General features: G+C 51.7%; 8 protein-coding genes across 8 annotated transcripts; 3 read left to right on the forward strand and 5 right to left on the reverse strand.

The window, feature by feature from the left end:
- Positions 1-161: 161 nt before the first annotated feature.
- EDD37DRAFT_16642 (uncharacterized protein) lies at positions 162-3,216 on the reverse strand. Its single transcript, XM_062809810.1, has 3 exons — positions 3,086-3,216; positions 494-3,017; positions 162-430 (listed from the first exon to the last, which is right to left on the reverse strand). Exons 2-3 carry the CDS (start codon positions 2,947-2,949, stop codon positions 280-282), a joined length of 2,607 nt encoding a protein of 868 aa, XP_062674563.1. The 5' UTR covers positions 2,950-3,017; positions 3,086-3,216; the 3' UTR covers positions 162-279.
- A 291-nt stretch (positions 3,217-3,507) lies between these two features.
- Positions 3,508-4,643, reverse strand: EDD37DRAFT_16647 (trimeric LpxA-like protein). Its single transcript, XM_062809811.1, has 2 exons — positions 3,859-4,643; positions 3,508-3,810 (listed from the first exon to the last, which is right to left on the reverse strand). Exon 1 carries the CDS (start codon positions 4,583-4,585, stop codon positions 3,926-3,928), a length of 660 nt encoding a protein of 219 aa, XP_062674564.1. The 5' UTR covers positions 4,586-4,643; the 3' UTR covers positions 3,508-3,810; positions 3,859-3,925.
- A 127-nt stretch (positions 4,644-4,770) lies between these two features.
- Positions 4,771-5,796, forward strand: EDD37DRAFT_16662 (GINS complex subunit 3). The gene is made up of 4 exons (XM_062809812.1): positions 4,771-4,975; positions 5,024-5,088; positions 5,149-5,338; positions 5,431-5,796. Exons 1-4 carry the CDS (start codon positions 4,865-4,867, stop codon positions 5,608-5,610), a joined length of 546 nt encoding a protein of 181 aa, XP_062674565.1. The 5' UTR covers positions 4,771-4,864; the 3' UTR covers positions 5,611-5,796.
- A 13-nt stretch (positions 5,797-5,809) lies between these two features.
- On the reverse strand, positions 5,810-6,512 carry EDD37DRAFT_644466 (Snf7 family; the record flags this gene model as incomplete). Its single annotated transcript, XM_062817518.1, has 2 exons — positions 5,810-6,391; positions 6,447-6,512. The coding sequence occupies 2 exons, from the start codon at positions 6,510-6,512 to the stop codon at positions 5,810-5,812; spliced, it is 648 nt and encodes a 215-aa protein (XP_062674566.1).
- A 1,221-nt stretch (positions 6,513-7,733) lies between these two features.
- On the forward strand, positions 7,734-11,190 carry EDD37DRAFT_603601 (SIT4 phosphatase-associated protein-domain-containing protein; the record flags this gene model as incomplete). Its single annotated transcript, XM_062814665.1, has 3 exons — positions 7,734-9,662; positions 9,715-10,407; positions 10,450-11,190. The coding sequence occupies 3 exons, from the start codon at positions 7,734-7,736 to the stop codon at positions 11,188-11,190; spliced, it is 3,363 nt and encodes a 1,120-aa protein (XP_062674567.1).
- Positions 11,191-11,728: 538 nt separating this feature from the next.
- Positions 11,729-12,669, reverse strand: EDD37DRAFT_16753 (acid phosphatase-domain-containing protein). The gene has a single exon (XM_062809816.1). It carries the CDS (start codon positions 12,539-12,541, stop codon positions 11,837-11,839), a length of 705 nt encoding a protein of 234 aa, XP_062674568.1. The 5' UTR covers positions 12,542-12,669; the 3' UTR covers positions 11,729-11,836.
- A 470-nt stretch (positions 12,670-13,139) lies between these two features.
- On the forward strand, positions 13,140-15,934 carry EDD37DRAFT_16686 (uncharacterized protein). The gene is made up of 2 exons (XM_062809813.1): positions 13,140-14,392; positions 14,440-15,934. Exons 1-2 carry the CDS (start codon positions 13,279-13,281, stop codon positions 15,894-15,896), a joined length of 2,571 nt encoding a protein of 856 aa, XP_062674569.1. The 5' UTR covers positions 13,140-13,278; the 3' UTR covers positions 15,897-15,934.
- Positions 15,935-16,196: 262 nt separating this feature from the next.
- On the reverse strand, positions 16,197-17,664 carry EDD37DRAFT_16775 (MAGE family-domain-containing protein). Its single transcript, XM_062809818.1, has one exon. The coding sequence runs from the start codon at positions 17,465-17,467 to the stop codon at positions 16,394-16,396; it is 1,074 nt and encodes a 357-aa protein (XP_062674570.1). The 5' UTR covers positions 17,468-17,664; the 3' UTR covers positions 16,197-16,393.
- Positions 17,665-17,970: the final 306 nt, after the last annotated feature.

Consider the following 17,970-nt stretch of genomic DNA (forward strand, 5'->3'; position numbering starts at 1 on the left):
TGGCAGCCAAATAATATTTTGGACGTCGAGACGGCGGCATCATACGTTGTACTGATGTTCAGACGTTAAACAGTTCTTTCGACTGCGGCACGTCCAGTCATCATCCGTAGTATACAACGAAGGCACCAAAGACAGCCTTTAAGTCACGTCCCCTGCTGGCTTGAAGCAATCCCTCCTGCGCCTACGCTGTCCAACATTATCCCGCTATTGCAAACATGTCCCTTTTCCGAGGCCAACCGTTATCCCTGAAGCATCAAAAGACAATAGTGAGGACAATTCTTATTCGTCGAAATCCTCCAGACCATCGTCTTGGGGGGTTTGACCCTCAAATCGTCCCTGGACATAGTCGATACCCTGTTCCTTCAGCTGGTCGACCAGTCGTTGGCCAATGCCGACGTGCTCGAAGTTTATCGGGAGACGTTGTCGCGCTCTGAAGAACAGGCTGTGTTAGTAACACAACTCAATGAAGTGTATGACGTGCATGAGTACGTACTTTAAATAATCCATCTTCATGTTCCGCGCCTTGTCCTTTAATTGGCCCTGATTTCTGGACTGCAATAGCGGTCCATCGGGATGAGCCAAGTCTTCACTCAAGATCCTCGAATAACTGGTGCTGCACAATTCGATGAGCTCGATCAAACGCTGGCATTCATCCACTTCCCAGAATTTGCGGGCTTGGATCTTCGGTCCCTTTAACATTCTGTATTGCTGGGTCTTGAGCTTTGCTTCGCGATTGATGCGTTCGTAGTCAACGTTCGGCGGAGGTGGAGATCGAGGCGCTGATGCTAGAGAGTGTACTGGAGCAGTGGAAGCAGGCAGGCGGGTTTCGGGAGTGGGACGGCTTGATTGAACCGGTCTTTGTGCTTTCTGTGGTTGTGTGCTGGATCGTGATTGCAATGGTTGCGATGCTGATGGTAGGGTGGTGTGTCGTTGAGGATTCGATGAGAGTGCTGTTCGTGGTGGTAGAGCGCGGTGGATACTCTCTTCGACAGCAGGTCGTAGTCGTTCTCGGATGGGATTGAGCGGTGCTGGTCTTCGGCGGGTGCTACCTTCTGCGCTGGATCGGAGGACTTGCGCTATACGCGTGTCTACTTGAAAGTCGTCATCCTCTGAATCCTCTGAATGCGAAGACCCTGTCCTTAGACGTTTGTGAGGTCTAGCAGGAGGGGGCGATGGTTCCTCAGGTACTTCGCTCCATGGGACCTTCTGTGCATTCGCCTGGCGGTCAAGCAAAGAACGTTTCTTGGAAGGCTGTGTTGATTTTTGACTTGCCATGGGTCCTTGTTGCTTGTTCTCCTTTTCGCTTTGTTCTTGCTGCCTACGAAGTGTTGCCATGATTATTTGTGTCTGTTGTGTGGGAACGATCTCTTCCTCAGCAGGTCTCACAGTCGGTTCCTCGGGCTCGTCATTCCCTTCATCCAGTTCCACTTGTTCTTCGGCTTCGCCATCCCCATATACTGCGTCTGCAGGCACTTCTTCTATCCTTTCCACTTGTTCAACTTCCTCGTCTGCACCAGCGGGCTCGTCCTCAGCTTGCTCGACCGGCGTAGGTGATTGGGGTATTACTCGTTCGGTCTCCGGAGGGTCGTCCAGTACGGGATCGGCACTGAGGCCGGATGTGCGGGCAGCCCACTTTTGTCTAAGCTCCTTGAGTCTATGTGACTCGAGTCGCAGGGATTTGCCGGTTGCGGGACCTTTCCAAGTTGTTTGTCGCAGCGGTGTTTCTATCACCTTACCAGTAACAACCACGTCATCTTCGCCTGTACTTGCAGCTGACCCAGGTTCAGGGCTAGCTCCTGCCAGTAAGTCTGCATCATGCAAGAAATCCCCGGAGCGCAGCCTTTCCTGAATCCCCTCGACGCCTCCCCTGGCCTTGATGGCCTCTTGTATCTGGGCCTTGCGAGCGACTGTCCACTTGACCACGGAGAAAAGAAAGTCAGACCAAGAGAACTGCTGCCTGAGAGCGCCGAAGTCCACAGCATGTTGTGGATCCGTACTGAAATGCTCTCTGATCGACTGCAGACGTTTCACGGACCTTTCCCGGGTGGTTGTGTGTGGGAAGGCCTTACTCGGCTCTTCATCAACTCCCAAAAATATCATGTTCGCAAGTTCGTCCGGATCGAATGCCGCCTCGGTTGCACTTCCAGCTGCGTCCTGTATAAAGAATTGGGTAAGAATATCAATGCTCAGGTCGACAGTACTATCGAATAGCTCTGGTTCGATGGGGAAGGACCGTTTGCCTGCAAATAGGTTTGGGAAGCTCTGGTACATGTAGTGGACGTAGTTAGCGCGATCATCAGGTGACAGGCTGAAGACTTTGAGCAATTGTACAGCAAGATTTGCAAGGTAGAGAACCGGATCCGGTCGCCAGTCGCCATCGCCCAGACTTTCCAGATCATCTGAACGAGCGAGTTCAGCGATCTTCATGAGGATGTGATCGAATCTGATGAAGTCGACGCTCACGTAGGGCTCTCCGCTGGTCAGCAGGTGTTTCTCTCGGCCTTCGAAGCGTCGCCGCTGTATTGACTGTGGTTGCCGTATTCTTTCGCATTGTTCTCGCAGTTCGTTGTCATCGAGGCCTTCAAACAGAACGATCAGCTTTGTCGAATCGTCATAGAGGTCCACGAGGAATTCAATTATGGCCTCCCGGTCCAGGTCGGCGAGCTGACTCCGCGTCCCCGAAGAACTGGTTACCCGCGAAAGAGAATCGTCGGGGTCGTCGGGGTCATCGAGTTCATCTACATCCTGCGATTCAAGATCTTCACTGACGGGTTGCAGGACATTGGTGATGTTCTGCAGCTGTTGTTGTGCAGTGTTGACTTCGCGACTTGAGGATCTTGTGGCTCGTTGGCTCTGCGTCGCATCATTGCTGGTAGCTGGAAGAGCGACCCGAGCCGAGAGAGGAGAGCTCCTTCTGCTCACCGAGCGTGCACTTCGTCGAGGTGGCATGATGAGAGTATTTGACGCTGGTGATGACCTCTGGAAGGATGGATCTAGGGTTATTAACCCTAAAGGAGCTGTATGCGGAGTGATGAGTGATGTTTTGCGGAGGGTAGCTTGCAGGAGAGGCTTGGCATTCACTTACGCGTTTAGGTGAAGCCAAAGTAAACAAACAACGAATCACCCCTGTCCTTCACTCAAAAAGACCATCAAGGCGCATGTCGTAAGGTTTACTTCCTGTAGATTTTACTGCATCATGGCTACTATGAGTTTTCACCGCTTTCGTCCACAATTTTGCAGGGACACTTGCCCTCGGCACTTCTGGGTCAGCTTTTGACTAGTAGAGACCCGTCGCTCTGTAGGATCATGGTACCATGTGCTCGAAACAGCATGGCCGAGTCAATTTAGGAGCTAGACATTGACAGGAACATACTCAGTACTGGTAGCTCCGTTATATTGGACGTCTCTCACCGAGTATGGCGAACGCGTGCATCGAGTCAACGTCCCTCGGTGCGGATCCGCCGTACGTCTGTTCTGCTGTCTTGGTTCTCGATCGAAGAGCGTCTCAACCTCGTGTAGCGTTGATCCAGAACCGCATTCGTACTCATGCCCCTGTTACTTTGCGCCTGCAAGCTGCCAAGCACCGCTCTGACCGCGAAGTCTTTCTGCCGACATATAGCACGGTCATAGAACCGAAGGATCTGGATCTGAGATGTGAGTATCTCCTCAACGACATCAGACAAAGCCATCTGATGCCTGGCCAACAAAGTTGATTTCATACAGACTAAGAAGTCTGTGGGACACCGTGTGATGGGTGCGGCAAACTCGACGTGTTGATGGTGGACCTCCTCTTGAAAAGAAAGCGGCGAGCTTCGGTCAGCACTTGCGCCCAGGAAGTCGTAGAAGGACTGGGCGCACCCTAGACTCACAACACCAAGTGCTTTCAGATCTCTCTGGCTCATGGATGATAGGATTATGCGGCCGCTCATTTCTTCTTTGCCACACTGGCCATTCGTGAAGCCAACTTCAAGATAGCAGCCGTACCTTCCCGCTCTTTGTCCATAGCTTTTAGCCTCACCGTCTCGACGAGATCTGCCTGTTCCGCGCCAGCATCGGCACTCGGTTTCCTCGATCGTTTGACATCTCCATGGCCATACACGACTGCCCAATCCTCAAGATCCCGTTCTAGCGTAACTCCTGCGCAAACTTTGGCATGCGAACCGACAGTGACACCTAACAGAACCACGGCATGTGCCTCAATCAGCACGGCATCTTGAATGGTGGCTCCCGCATGGATCTGTGCATTTGCTTGAATGTAGACATTTGCACCAATTGTGGTCTTCGATGGATCAGACTCGTTGTGCTCAGTCTCAGGGCTTTGAGGTAGTCCTGGACTAGCTGAGCCTTGCACCGGACCACCGATCACGCACTTCTCGGAGATGATGCACCCGTCGCCGATTGATATTGGACCATGAATCGCTACAAGGTGAGCGCGTGGATGTACCAGACTATGCTCACCGAGTGTGATAGCGTGACTGCCGCGAACGTAGGCACCCGGGTCAAGATGTGTGGTTTGACCAAGTGATACCGGTGGGCGTGACGACGAGGTTGACTGCGGAGCTGGTTGAGCAGCTTGAGTGCTCATAGTCGAAATAACAACGAAGGGGAGAAGACATTGGTGATGATGAAGCAGATGTTTGGACCGTACAAGATTAAGGAAGAGTAGCGCAGCCTCGTCTGACAATCAATGTAAAGACGCGTCGGCAAGGCTGAGGTTGACGCGTTGATTGGCTGTTCTGGAACGACTCCCTTTCTCTCATACTCACTTAGTTCCTTGTACCGTACCATAGAATGATATAGCGGTCAGTATCTTTCTTGAGTCAAGCTACATTGAAGAAGCACTCGAGATGAAAAAGAAAGGGCAATGTCCTACTACGATATTGACGCCATCTTGACCGACACCCAGAAACTGCCTTGTACTTTCCAGCTCGATGTACCAGGACTGGGCTATTTGGACGGCAATGCCGGCGGTACTGTCAGTATCAACTTTGGATTCCGAGAAACAACGCTGAGACTTCCATAGGTCAAATCTGGCACGACTATAGAGTTACCAATGTGGTTAGGAGTAATGCTTGCAGTCTCGACTGGGTGAGTAATAGTTTCAGCTTCATGGTTTCAGCCTATCTAGGGACTGACGATGTCGCTCAGAGCTACACCCGGAGCATCCCAGCTGGTCACCCTCAACTTCCCTACGCCGCTTCAGCAGCGGGTGATCAATGCTCTAAAAGCAGACCCGAAGACGGTCGATCTACGAGCGCAAGCACCACATTTTTACGCGCTTGGTGCTCGTATTATGGAGTTATTTGATGATCAAGCTGTCTTAGACACTTTGTTGGATGTAAGTACTTTACGGGCAGTCTCTCAATGAGTTTCTGCGGTTTTGTTGGTGCAGCTTGTTTACGGCAGATGCGACGCTGACGACATTATCAGACATTCAAAGCACGAGCGTCAGAAATTGCTGATCAAGCGCACAACCCGCGAGGTGCCCTCGGAGATGGTGCTGAGTTTCTGAGGGGCCTGGATGAGACCGAGCGCCAGCTCTTCAAAGCGGCCCACGAGGGACCTAAAGCCGTAAAGGCTTGGACGCAGGATCAGAAGAAGAATTCATGAGAGTGGCAGGGGTTCTTTGCGGAGGACGGACTTGAGTTGCATCACGGTATCATATTGAATTATTCGACGCCACACCCACCCTGACGCCTGGCCTGAAACCAGAAAACAAATACAACAAGATCTCTCGTAGGGAGAGAATCCGCCCAGTCGCTAAAGCTTCATAATGTGGAGGAATGGTTCCTTCTGGCGCGATGTCTTCTTAGCCAACGCCACCAGCGGCTTCTTTGACTTTGGTGTTTTCCGGAGGTTCATCAACAAACTGGGGTGGCGCGACTTCATCTTGTAAGAAGCCTGGCGCGCTTTCCGCGCCTGCTTGCTCAAACATCATGTCTTCTCCAAGGGCTTCAAGTTCGGCATCCAACTCTGCCTCGTCTACATCTTCGGGTACGTCGTATGCTCGACTTATACTCTCGTTGATCTCATTGCCGACTTCCATCAGATCCGCCATCTCATCCTGCATCTGTTCAATCTTGTCGATATTGATCTTCCCATATTGTTGTTTCAGTGCTTTGTTTGTGGTCTTCATTGCGTCTACCGTAGTCATGACATTTTTCAGGTTGTCCTGCATCACCCCAGCTTGTTCCATGTTCCACGACTGCTGTTGTAATTGGTCTCTCTGCGACTCATACATCTTGCGCTGTTGCAGTACTTTGAGGGCTTTCTGTTTGATGGCTTGCTTGCCCGGTCCGTCGCGCATTTTGCCCAGCTTCTGCTGGTATGTGGAGAGCTCGGCATTGATTTTGGCCAACTTGACGTCGATTGAATCGATCCTTGTCTCAACCTGTTCAATCGTTAGAATATGGGAAGGGTCTGGACAAGGAACGTAGTGGCAGTACATTTTGGATGGCACTGTTCAGGGTCGGCTTTGGAGCATTATTCTTGGACCCAAATAGCCGATTCATCTTTGCGATGTTGTGGCTCGTCTATAGCCGGTGCGAGTAGGCGATCTCTGAGGATATGCTTCTTGTCTGCAAGAATGAAAGAAAGGCAGCCTGCGTCATTCCCGCCAGAGAAACAACATGATCAGTTACGTCCGAGGTTTAGCCGGTAAAGATGTCGTGTACGGCTTGAACAAGGCTGACTTGTTCCAATTTGCAGTCATGGTCAACAAGAACCTTTCTGGCATCTACTACGCGAAGACGATCCCGTCTTCTTAATTATGTCCATGCGCAACGTAGGTATCGTCCCAAAGCTGATCTTCATTGTTCTTGATCGCCATGAGGCTGAAACTACCGACGGAAGCTCAGGGAGCCTCGTGGCACGGCCTCGTTCGTGTAGGCCGTACTTTCCACAACAGAACGCCAACACAATCTGTCCACCGCAGCGTCAGCCAAGGTCGCCATGTATGAAGGTTTATCGGATGGGCACGATCAATGTAGTTGAATCCATCCAGCCCTGCCGGAATGTGATATCTAGGTATTTGAACAGATGAAGTACTGCTTAAAGCAGCGTTTATTCGCCCTCCTAGATCGAACTGTATTTGCCGGAACCTCAAGTAGTAATTTAGGTATATTGCGCGTCACACAATCTAGTTTATTCTTAGAAGCCTACCTGAGATCTTGCTATGAGAGTGCCAGCTAGAAAAACATAACTTCGCCAGGCATCTGTGTTCGGTACCCGACAGGCGGATTGATTGAACAGCGCATGCGCATCCAGCCGCCCGAGGTCAAGTCCGCAGTTCCGTAGGCTACGCACTCAATTCGCAGCATCTCGTGTCCACCGCATGCACACCTCCATCCAACAACTGCCTTGACGCCATTCTTTCACGCGCGACTTCACCTCTGCTTGCACAACAAAAGGCGCCGGCTCGAATATCGCAGCCTCAGCCCTGTCATCTGACGTCTACTCCAGTCACTCCTTTCAACAAACAGGTGAGCCTATCTCTTAGACCTGCTGTCGCGCATCGAACAGGATTGGACTTCAACCCTCTTATCTTTGTCTCGCCGCACAAAGAGTACCAGCTGACTTTAGCGAATGTAGCCCTGGACCGCATTTCTATGTCTTGCTTAGTCTTCGAACTACGACTCACGACTGCCTACGGCCTGTTATACCACAATCACACACCTTCACGTCTGTACCACTACTAAGAAATCGCCGACCTCATTGAAGAGGAATTTGTGAAAATGTTCTGGCGCTTTGGAGGCTACTCCAACATATCAACAATTGACACCCTTCTCGACAAGCCCAATGTTAAACTTGAGGACCTGCTGGAGGAGTCTGACCTCATTCAGGAGCTCAAGTCACACCACACAAAGCTGATAGAGTTTCTGCGCGAAGAAAACAACCTCCATACTCTCCTGAAATATGTGATAGCGCCAGGGCCGTCGATGGAGTCGGAAGACAATGAAGATGACGAAACAGTCAAAGAAGACGCCCGGGATGCCGACAAGCCATCCGATGAGGAGCAAGAGAAGGCTGAGAAGAAGAGGTTGAAATATGCCTTTGTGGCTTGTGAGATATTGTCTTGCGAGACCTGGTCCATCACCGAGTCTTTGATGGCCAACACGCCCTATCTGACCGATTTTTGGGATTTCCTTCGTCAACCAGCTCCACTCGATCCATTACAGGCCGGGTATTTCACCAAAGTCAACGAAACACTTCTGGAAAAGAAAACAGAGGACATGCTGGACTTCTTCAAGTCGCTACCAGGCATTGTGCCAGCCATTTTGCAGCATGTGGATTGCCCTATGGTCATGGACTTGCTCCTGAAGATCATTAGTCTGGAAAAGTCGGATGGTGGTATGGGAATCGTGGACTGGTTGCACGACCAGGATCTGATACCAATGTTGCTTTCAAACCTGTCTCCGGACTGCAACTCCTCGACTCAGACTTCCGCTGGTGACTTCTTGAAGGCCATCATCACCATCTCAGCAAATGCAGCCCAGGATCAACAATCTTGTATCGGCCCGAACAGTCTTACGCGTCAACTTGTCTCTGAGAAGTGTATCCAACAGCTCATTTCGTACATGCTCAAGGGTGGCAATCCACTCACGGTTGGTGTCGGTATTGTGATCGAAGTCATCCGTAAGAACAATTCCGACTACGATCCCGATCAAAGTCATGGCTCAGACACCCCTCCCACGAACCACGATCCCATCTACCTCGGCACACTCTTGAAATTATTTGCTCAATATGTCCCCGACTTCATGCACCTTATCCTCAGCTCAAAGCACACAGTCACGAAAGGTGAAACGACGAGCGTAGAGGAACGAGGCCACTTGAAGTCTGCTTGGGGAACCCAAATTGAGCCTCTGGGCTTTGACCGGTTCAAGACTTGCGAGCTGATGGCTGAGTTGCTGCATTGCAGCAATATGGGGTTATTGAACGAACCAGGTAGTGAAGAGCTGATTCAACAGAGAGATGCCGAGCGGGAACGATTAAGACAACAAGGAGCTTTCCTGTCTACCAAACAGTCGGAAGAATCGGCGGTCGACATCTCGGTCAGTTCCTCGAAATTCGAGAATGCTTTCACTCCTTCGGCGTCTACGTCTACTGAGGAGCTGCGAATCTCCAACCTCGGTGACGAAGACGAGTTTGAGAAAGTAGGCGTTTCCGATGTGACAGAGTCTCCAAAAGATGACGGTGCGGAACAACCGCAATCTCCTCGCCGCTCAGAACCTCACTCGACTTCTAAAGAGCCAACCACACCCACAGGGAATCTGGATGAAACTGTGCGACGTTTGAGCCTGGATAACAACGAGGACACCGTCATGACCTCTTCCCCTGAGCAACACGAATCCAGTTCTGCATCCGCAATTCCGCCTGGTGATATCTCTTCTCGCACAGAAGACAAGCCAGCACCGCTATTCTCGCAAGCTTCCGATCCCAACAAGACACCAACGGCAACCAGTCCAGAACCCACGAAGAGCTCTTCCGAGGGCCAGACGAGTGAAATTAGCGAAAGTAGCCAGCTGGTCGGAGACTCTTTCCAGACTGCACAAGATGACACGATGCACGTCGCAGAACTCGAAAAGCAGAGCGGAGAATCACCGGTGGTGGGAGATTACCTGAAGGTCATGTTCGTCGAGAACAAGGTGGTACCAACTATTCTGGTAAGTACATACTGACCCAGCTTCGAAGATTTCCCTCCTAACCCGTATACAGAATTTCTTCTTCCGCTTTCCGTGGAACAATTTTCTGCACAACGTTGTATATGATGTTGTCCAACAAGTTTTCAATGGTCCTATGGACAGAGGCCAGAACAGATCCCTGGCCTTTGATCTCTTTGAGACAGGTCGGATCACTGATGCCATCATCGAAGGTCAACGACGAAGCGATGAGGAGCAGCAGACCAAGAATATGCGCCTTGGCTACATGGGTCACCTGACATTAGTCGCTGAAGAAGTCGTCAAATTCGGCGAACGTCATCCCAGAGAATTACTGTCGCCTGTGGTCCAGGACTCCATCTATTCCCAATCCTGGGAAGAATACGTTACTAAGACACTTGCGGACACCAGAGAACGAGATAATGCAATCCTGGGAGGCTTTAGACCTGACAACGGTCTCGGCCCTAGGCAGGCTGTACTGAACGCTGTGAATGCTGGTCAGACATTTGGTGCCTCGACTGGTCTGGCTGCCGCCGGATTGGGTGCTGGTCAACATGCCCTAGACAGCATCGATCTGTCGAATAATGGAAGTGCCACTAGTGCAGGGTACAACTCGAATGGATCACTTTCGAGTGGGTTCGGAAGCTCATCCGATGATGAAGACGAGGACATGGATGATGCAGAAGATGACGAGCATGGCCGAGCGGCTACTCAGCTTGCAGCAGCTGATACCGGCCTTGTATCGGAGAATGTGAGTGCGACTTATGCAATGCGACGACTGTTCATTTCTTAGGCTGATAATGTTGCTTTACAGTCTGACCAGCCCGTACCATTACTACCACCTCCACCAGCACCACTCAACATTGAGCCTTCCCGTGCTCGTCGACGATTGGCCGATCGCTTAGCAAGACACAAGCAAGACGCTGAGCAAGAAGTTGCTGCATCCGAGTTTGGATCGGAAGCAGACGACCCATTCGCTGCGTTAGGCAACGCGGATGACAATGAATCTGGTGATCCATTTTCATTGGATGAAGAAGAGCAGGATATCACCACGTTTGGTAAGCGAAACAATGCCAACACATTGAATCAGAGTACCGGGGATCACCATGCCTTTTCGATGAGTCGAGGTCTGACGAGTCTTTTTTCGACGTCCAATCACGATGGCCATGGCTCATCCTCGCACGATGACTTCGACGGGACGATAGATGATTCGTCGTCCGACTCAGGTTCAGATGCCGAGCCCGAGAATCCGCCCTTGGAGGCACGAACCAGTCTTGAACGACGCCCACTGGAAGTTTTCGAGGATGAAGAGATGGGCGAGATGGTGGCGCCAACCGAGGAGAGTAACAGCTCGGATGAAGAGGTGCTGAGTCTAATGGAGAAAGAAAAGTTGGGCGGTACATTTGATATGAGTGATCCTGATGAACAGTCCTCAGAGTTCGCGGGTCAAGACGATCACGATGATGATGACGATGGAGACCAACTTGTCGAAATCGCGATGCCCGCCAGCTCGAAGAGACGGTCAAGAGGTTGAGAGGATCACTTGACAGGCGGACATCGATCGTCGCGTTACAATTGCTGGCGATGGTTGATCAACAAGCCGCTCAACTTCGGGGAAACGAATCACACTTGTACAACTATTGAATCTTCTTGATACCCCAACAATGCAGCCGTACTGTACAGGGAAACGGCATAGGGCGACCTGGTTCGGGGACGACCTACTTGCAGTACATGAGCGGTGTACGACCCTTTTTTTTTCAGGTCGAAGACTATGGTTCTGAACAGGACCAAAAGCAGTCTTGGACACGGGCGAAGATTAATATTTCGGGGGGCCTGTCTTGTGACGGTTCACTGGAGCCGTCAGGATCGTGGACCGACTCGTGGAGACGAGGTGTCTTGGGGTTCGGCGATGTGTACGATAACGAATAGCAGAGAAGGTCTAAAGACAATTCAACCACTGTAATGCTTTCATGGTGTGACGCCATCTACCACACTTTTGCAATTCGTCTATGGTTATTGTGATATAAACGAGGAATGCTGACACGGTTGTCCCAAGACGCCTCGCTAGAAAAGAATTCGTCAAATCCACGCATCTTGTCTATTTTCTTGCTCCAAAAAGCAAGTTAAAAGCGAAACCCCCTCTTTATAGTAAATCCGGTTTATAAGTCTTCTGCGGCCATTCAACCTTCTAACTCGGCAGCATGGCTTTCTTTTGCAGGCAAATCTTTCCTGGTTATCCCTCTCCGTTTCCTCCACTCCCAGACACCGTTGTCAACCTCGTCCTTGGTCACACCGTGGGGGACCAGCCAGAATGTAACGCCCAACTCGGTCTCGACGTTGCGGTTGCGCCCTTCGTCGTCGAAGAACAGCATGTCTTCGAACGGGACTTCGCTGCCTGCCTTTTCGGTGGCCGCTTGTATCCGCTTGAAATGCGTGGTCTTGGTGCCGGGATATATCTGCGCGTGGACGAAGAAGTCTATCGCGCGAAGAGGTTTGGCCTTGGAGGAGTCTGTGGCAGCGCTGTTTGAGGGTACGGTCAGGCCGCGGAGCATGTCCCTTGCAAGATCTGGCGCGTGGGTCCGGCTAGCGAGGGACATTGTGATGCCCCGTTCGTGGCCGGAGGCGAGAATGCCTGGAATATCTGAGTAGAAGCCGAAGGACTCGCCCCAGCGGTCGAGCATGCGGGTGTTGTGGGCGGGAGGGGGAGTCGCGGGTTTGACGGGCGCGGAGACGTGGGTGTCGACCCAGAAGGGCCAAAGGGTGTAATCGAGGTCGAAGACTATGATTGTGGGGAGGGGGAGGGAGTCGGTGAATGTGGAGGGTGCGGAAATGGGAGGGGGTGGTTGAGGGTCTTGTGGTTGTGATTTGGATTTGGAGCGAGGCATGATTGATGGAGGGTATGTCGGGATGAGGAGGGGCACGGCTATACAGAGGAGGAGGATGAGTATATGTGGGATGGAAGAGCGCAAGGTGAGGTTCAAGGTGGGAGGAATGGTGAAGGATTGAGGTGAGAAGGGTGTTGGGAGGGAAGAAGTTGAAGAATGATGGAGGCGAGATTGTCATTGAGGAGACGAGGCTGAACATTTTCTGAGATTGATGACGAAATGTGTTGAGATAAGAGAAGTCACGTAGAGATAAACATGGAGCCTTGCACGAAAATCTGGGGTATGAAGATGATCTGGCACACGACAGCGCCATCATATCAGTGGTGTCGTGAAGCCTTGTCATACTGCTCGATGTCTGCTTCATGCGGGACGTCTACAGCAGGTGGCACTCTAGCCAGTAGGAGGCTCCTTCGCCGGCATGGGACGTCGAGCAAGCCTCAACGAATGAATGCATGCTGAGCGCTGAACAGGCTTGCATGATGGTGCTGATCAGGCTTGCATAACGATGCTCATGGAATTGAGAACGTGAAGCACGGAGACAAATGTCTCTGAAGCAGACATAACGGGCCATGCTTTCTGCATCCTGAGCGGTCTGGCAGAATTTCTCTTGATGTCGCTGTCCGCCTTCGTTCACACTGCTTGATCGTGCACACAGCCTCTGTCGTTTGTAACCAAGCCGACGTCGCGCTCTAAATGGCCTAGAAGCTATAACTAGTCTCGCGCACTCATCGTTCACTATGTCGCACGGCAAAAAGAGAAAGTCATGTACTGTTGAACTTGCTGATGGATCAGAGCCTGAAGAATCCACAATCTCACAAGCGAAACGACGAGCGAGCAACCACAACATGCCTCGAGGCAATCGCCAACCAGTCAAGGCTGAAGAACACCCAAGTCCGGCACGACAGGGGTCAAGTACGCCTATCGACAAGAACAACGGCCCCGAAAATCACCAAATTAGAGACCCGCGAGGAGATTTCGGCGGCTCTAACCAAAGTCCCGCTCAAAGCCACAAGGATTCGAGAAAATTCGAACAGAACGATAATCAGCAAAGAGATCGAGTTTCATCGCTAAATTCCAGAGCACAAGAACCTCGTCCGACGAAGTCGACAATCACTACTAATCGATCAACGTCGTATACGGCGCCTCTCCCGCTTCTCGCCGAAACGTCAAAGCCTAATCGTGACCAGTCCGAGCCTGCACCTTTAACTGAGGCCAACCTTCGGAACCTACTGCGCTCCCTCAACAAGGAGGGTAGCAGCGGCAGCAGTACGAAGCCGCCGAGCAGATCTCAGACTACCACCTACGCCCACGCCCACGCACGATCCCGTCCCAGTGTCAGTCTCGGTGCCTCTGCCCCACCCACAGCCGCCGCAACGACTACTGGTGCAAAATTCCGTCCATCGTCGCCCATGCCGAAGTCAAAATATCCCAAAAAGAGCGACAAGGATAAGGAAAAGAAGAAGGCCAAACTCGATCCAGACACACATCCTCTAAACCTGCCTCCAGACCAATTGCGCCAATTGCAGGCTCAAATGGCTCGACAAGAGGCTGAAGCCAACAGAGAGTCCATGTCTGTGGACAGAGACCTCTCAGAGGCAAACAATGATAATGCAGTGCCAAATGGGTCATCACCACCCGCCACGCCCTCACAAGATACACCAGGAGCCTTTCCTGAAGACACAAATGTCGCCAGCAATGGCACCACTGATGGCCATGAGGAACGAAGTCCTACTCCTCCCCCTCATAAAGAACCACCCGCACCAAAGGTAGACCCCGAGGCCTGCAAAGCCGCAGGTAACAAATTCTTCAAAGCCAAAGATTATGACCGAGCAATTGCGGAATACACAAAAGGTATGTCTTACAGAGTACTCCATGGAATCTGAGCTGACATTCCCCAGCTGTCGATGCGGAACCTTCCAATCCTACCTACTTGTCCAACCGAGCTGCGGCATACATCTCAGCAAACAAATACAGTCAAGCACTCGGCGATTCATTACAAGCCAACCGACTTGACCCCAACAACGATAAAATCCTGCACCGTCTTGCTCGAATATACACATCGCTGGGCCGCCCTCAGGATGCATTGGATACTTATGCGAAAATTCCAAATGCCTCGGCAACCGACACCGCGGCCGCTCGAAAGGCACTGCAATCAATAGAGATGGCAGAGAAACAGATCAACTCGGAAGATGGCAACGGCAATATGGCGCTATGGAGCATTGATCAGGCGAAGCAGACACTGGGAGCAGGCACACCAACACCGAGAAGTTGGCAGATTTTGAGAGCAAAAGCGAACCTCAAGTCCGCAACTGCTAATTCGTTGGGTGAGGTACAAGCTATCTCACAGAGCCTGATGCGGGAGAATCCCATGGACGCTGAGGCTATCGCGCTTGCTGGCCGAGCATTCTACCTGAAGGATGACAAGCCCCGACATGGAAAAAGCGATTACGAACGGGCCGAAGATTATTTCAGACAAGCTCTATCGCTGGACCCAGACAACGCTGATGCACGAAATTGCTTGCGCACAATGAAGAAGTTGGACAGAGCCAGGACAGAGGCCAACGATATGTTCAAGAGAGGACGATATTCGGATGCTGTGCCAGCTTATACCGAGGCTCTTACCATTGATCCTTCAAACAAAGTCACCAACGCCAAACTGCTGGGCAACCGTGCCATGGCTCGGATCAAGATCAAAGAATTTGACGAAGCGAAAGCCGACTGCGACCAGGCTCTCAAACTCGACCCAACATACAGCAAGGCCCGGCGGACTCGTGCCAAAGCGACTGGGGAGTCTGGTGATTGGGAGCAAGCAGTCAAGGATTACAAGTCCCTCGCCGAGGACAACCCAGGCGACCCAGAATTAAGCAAAGAGCTGCGCAACGCCGAGCTTGAATTGAAGAAGTCCAAGCGGAAGGACTACTACAAGATCCTCGGCGTGGACAAGGACGCGGGTGACAAGGACATTGAACGAGCTTACAAACGTAGGGCTGCCGTGCTACATCCGGATAAGACGCAGGGAGACAAGGTGAAAGAAGAGGAATTCAAGGACTGTTTGGAGGCGAAAGAGACCTTGCTTGATCCGCAGAAGAGGCAGATTTACGATTCCGGCGCGGACCTCATGGAGCCCGGAATGGGTGGCATGGGTGGAGGATTCCCTGGTGGTATGGGTGGCTTCGGCGGCATGGGAGGCATGGGTGGCGGCGGTGGCATGCAGATCGACCCGGAGATGCTGTTTAATATGATGAACGGCGGCGGCGGTGGTGGCGGCGGTGGCAGTCCATTTGGTGGAGGCGGAGGTGGTGGGTTTAGATTCCAAAACGGTGGTGGCCGAGGTGGTTATTCGCCTTTTGGTTGATCGTGGGATGGCCGTCTGAGATGAAGGCAGCGCAACAGCTTCTGAGAAGACGGAGACCTGGAACAATACAGGTGATCAGCTGAGGCGCAGAACGACCATTCGAGACAACTTTAGCTGTCGACAGTGGTCAGAAGAGCACTCTCCCGCCTGAGGACGAGGTCTGTTCTTGGCGGGAGATCTGCATATGCCGAAGCGAAGAGAGGAGAATGTATCGAGGTTGTGTTCGAGAAACGGAATGAGGTTGGGAGTGGTTTTCGCCATCTCTCTTTTCAGCTTCTAATCCGTTGCATCATGGCATGGCATAGCGCCTGGTGTTGGCGAAGGTTGCAATTCGTTCTGTCTTTACTCTTTCTCGGGAACATGGGAAACGGTCAAAAAGCCCTTCTCGTGTCGCATGGCAGCATACCAGATTACTTAGACAATGAAGCGGATTTCCTCCATAGTGGCCATTTTGCACACGCTTCGTCCAGACCCATTCAGGAGTATCGCGAACTCAGTTAATCTTCATCCTCATCTCGTGCACGTCTTCCTCGAGCTCTTGTAGGTTGCCGCTGCTGCTGTCTCGACGATCCCTGATCTACTTCCGCAACATCACCCTCATCAGCGTCCTTCTCTGGATCGCGCTGCGTCTTCTCTCCGACCTTGACCCCCAAGCTCCTCGACAACTTCGCGTTTAGCTCGTCCTCCTCGATCTTAACGAGGCGTCCACCTTGACCTTCGTCATCGCGTCCCTTAGACAAGCTGACTGCACCCCATCCATATACACTGCGTACTAGCCCCGTAACACCTCGCATACCGACTTCGACTTTCCCTCTGGGACCAGGCACCCACTCAATGACCTCTTCGCCGCTACTTGTGTCTCTTCTCTTCTCGATGTAGCCTTCACGGATTAGCCGCTGGAGCAATTTGTCCAGACTGCCAAAGGGAGTATAAGTGTCTGCGTTGACACGTTTCAGGTAGCGATTTAGTTTCTGGTCCGTGAGAGAATTGTTGTTCAAGTAGATTAGCGACAGTATGAAGGTATAGAGTGCGGTATATGACGCCTCTGTTTCGAGAGTGGGGGCTCTCGCGGGTTGCGCAATGGCTGGGTTCGTCTTGAGTTCGTTGGGGAGTATAGAAATCAATATCCAGCTCTTGGATGAACTGCCTGAGGTTGCTTTTGTTTGCGTAGCCTGGTTCCGCCGGTCTTTCAGAGCGGTCTTTTCTTTTGAGGGGAGTTCCACCAATTGCATGCCGAATGTATCTTGTAGTATGCGCTGTGCGCCTTCGAATACCGCCTTGAAGCCTCGTCCGGAAGAGTTGTTTTCTTTGAAGACTTTGGTGGAGATGTCGCCGCGGCGGAGGGGTGTGCGCGAGTATTCGGTGGATAAGGCAAGGCGGACGAGTTTCTTAATGAGGGTTTGTTCTTGGTTCTGAGTGCCGCCTTCATATCCGACGGAGGATGCGGACGACTGCGCGGATGAGGCTGACGAGGATCGCTGGCGGCGGCGTTGGGTCTGGGTTTGTACGTTGTCCGATTCAGAGTCGGATTGGTCACGCGAAATCGCATCAGAACGACGTTTGAGAGGCATGGTGAGGCGTAGGTAGAAGACAGCCGTAGCGGGAAGAGATAGCAGACAGAGATTAGCCAGCTTTAGAAGAAAGTGTTGATGGTCACGAAGTTAGGGACAGTGCAACGAAATATGACGTTCAGCCTTGCAGTAACGCGTCGACGCGTAGATTGGGGAAACTTGGTTCCTCCTTTAGAAGCATAAATACTGCCGCACCTCCTTCAACATACACCTCTACACATATAGCACACCACAAAATCCATCTCTGTCAAGGGTTTTGAAATTGCAAAAAGATTGCGCGGACGAGGCTCTGATCATGCCTTCGGTCTTGACGGATTCCCATTCGAGATATTATCTCAACTTTTTCAAGCCCATAGAAGGCCCCGCCCACCAACAACCCTTATTGAGAATTGACCTACTAGTACTTATCAAGGGGGAATCTCAAAATACTTACCCATTTAGCCACGAGGGCTTGAGGGCTGAGTATCAAGTTGAGCCTCTACCTTCAGTCAATTTCGAAAGGA

Source organism: Exophiala viscosa (genome assembly GCF_022695815.1).
Source record: "Exophiala viscosa unplaced genomic scaffold EDD37scaffold_1, whole genome shotgun sequence".
In the NCBI taxonomy this organism is placed as follows: Eukaryota; Fungi; Ascomycota; class Eurotiomycetes; order Chaetothyriales; family Herpotrichiellaceae; genus Exophiala; species Exophiala viscosa.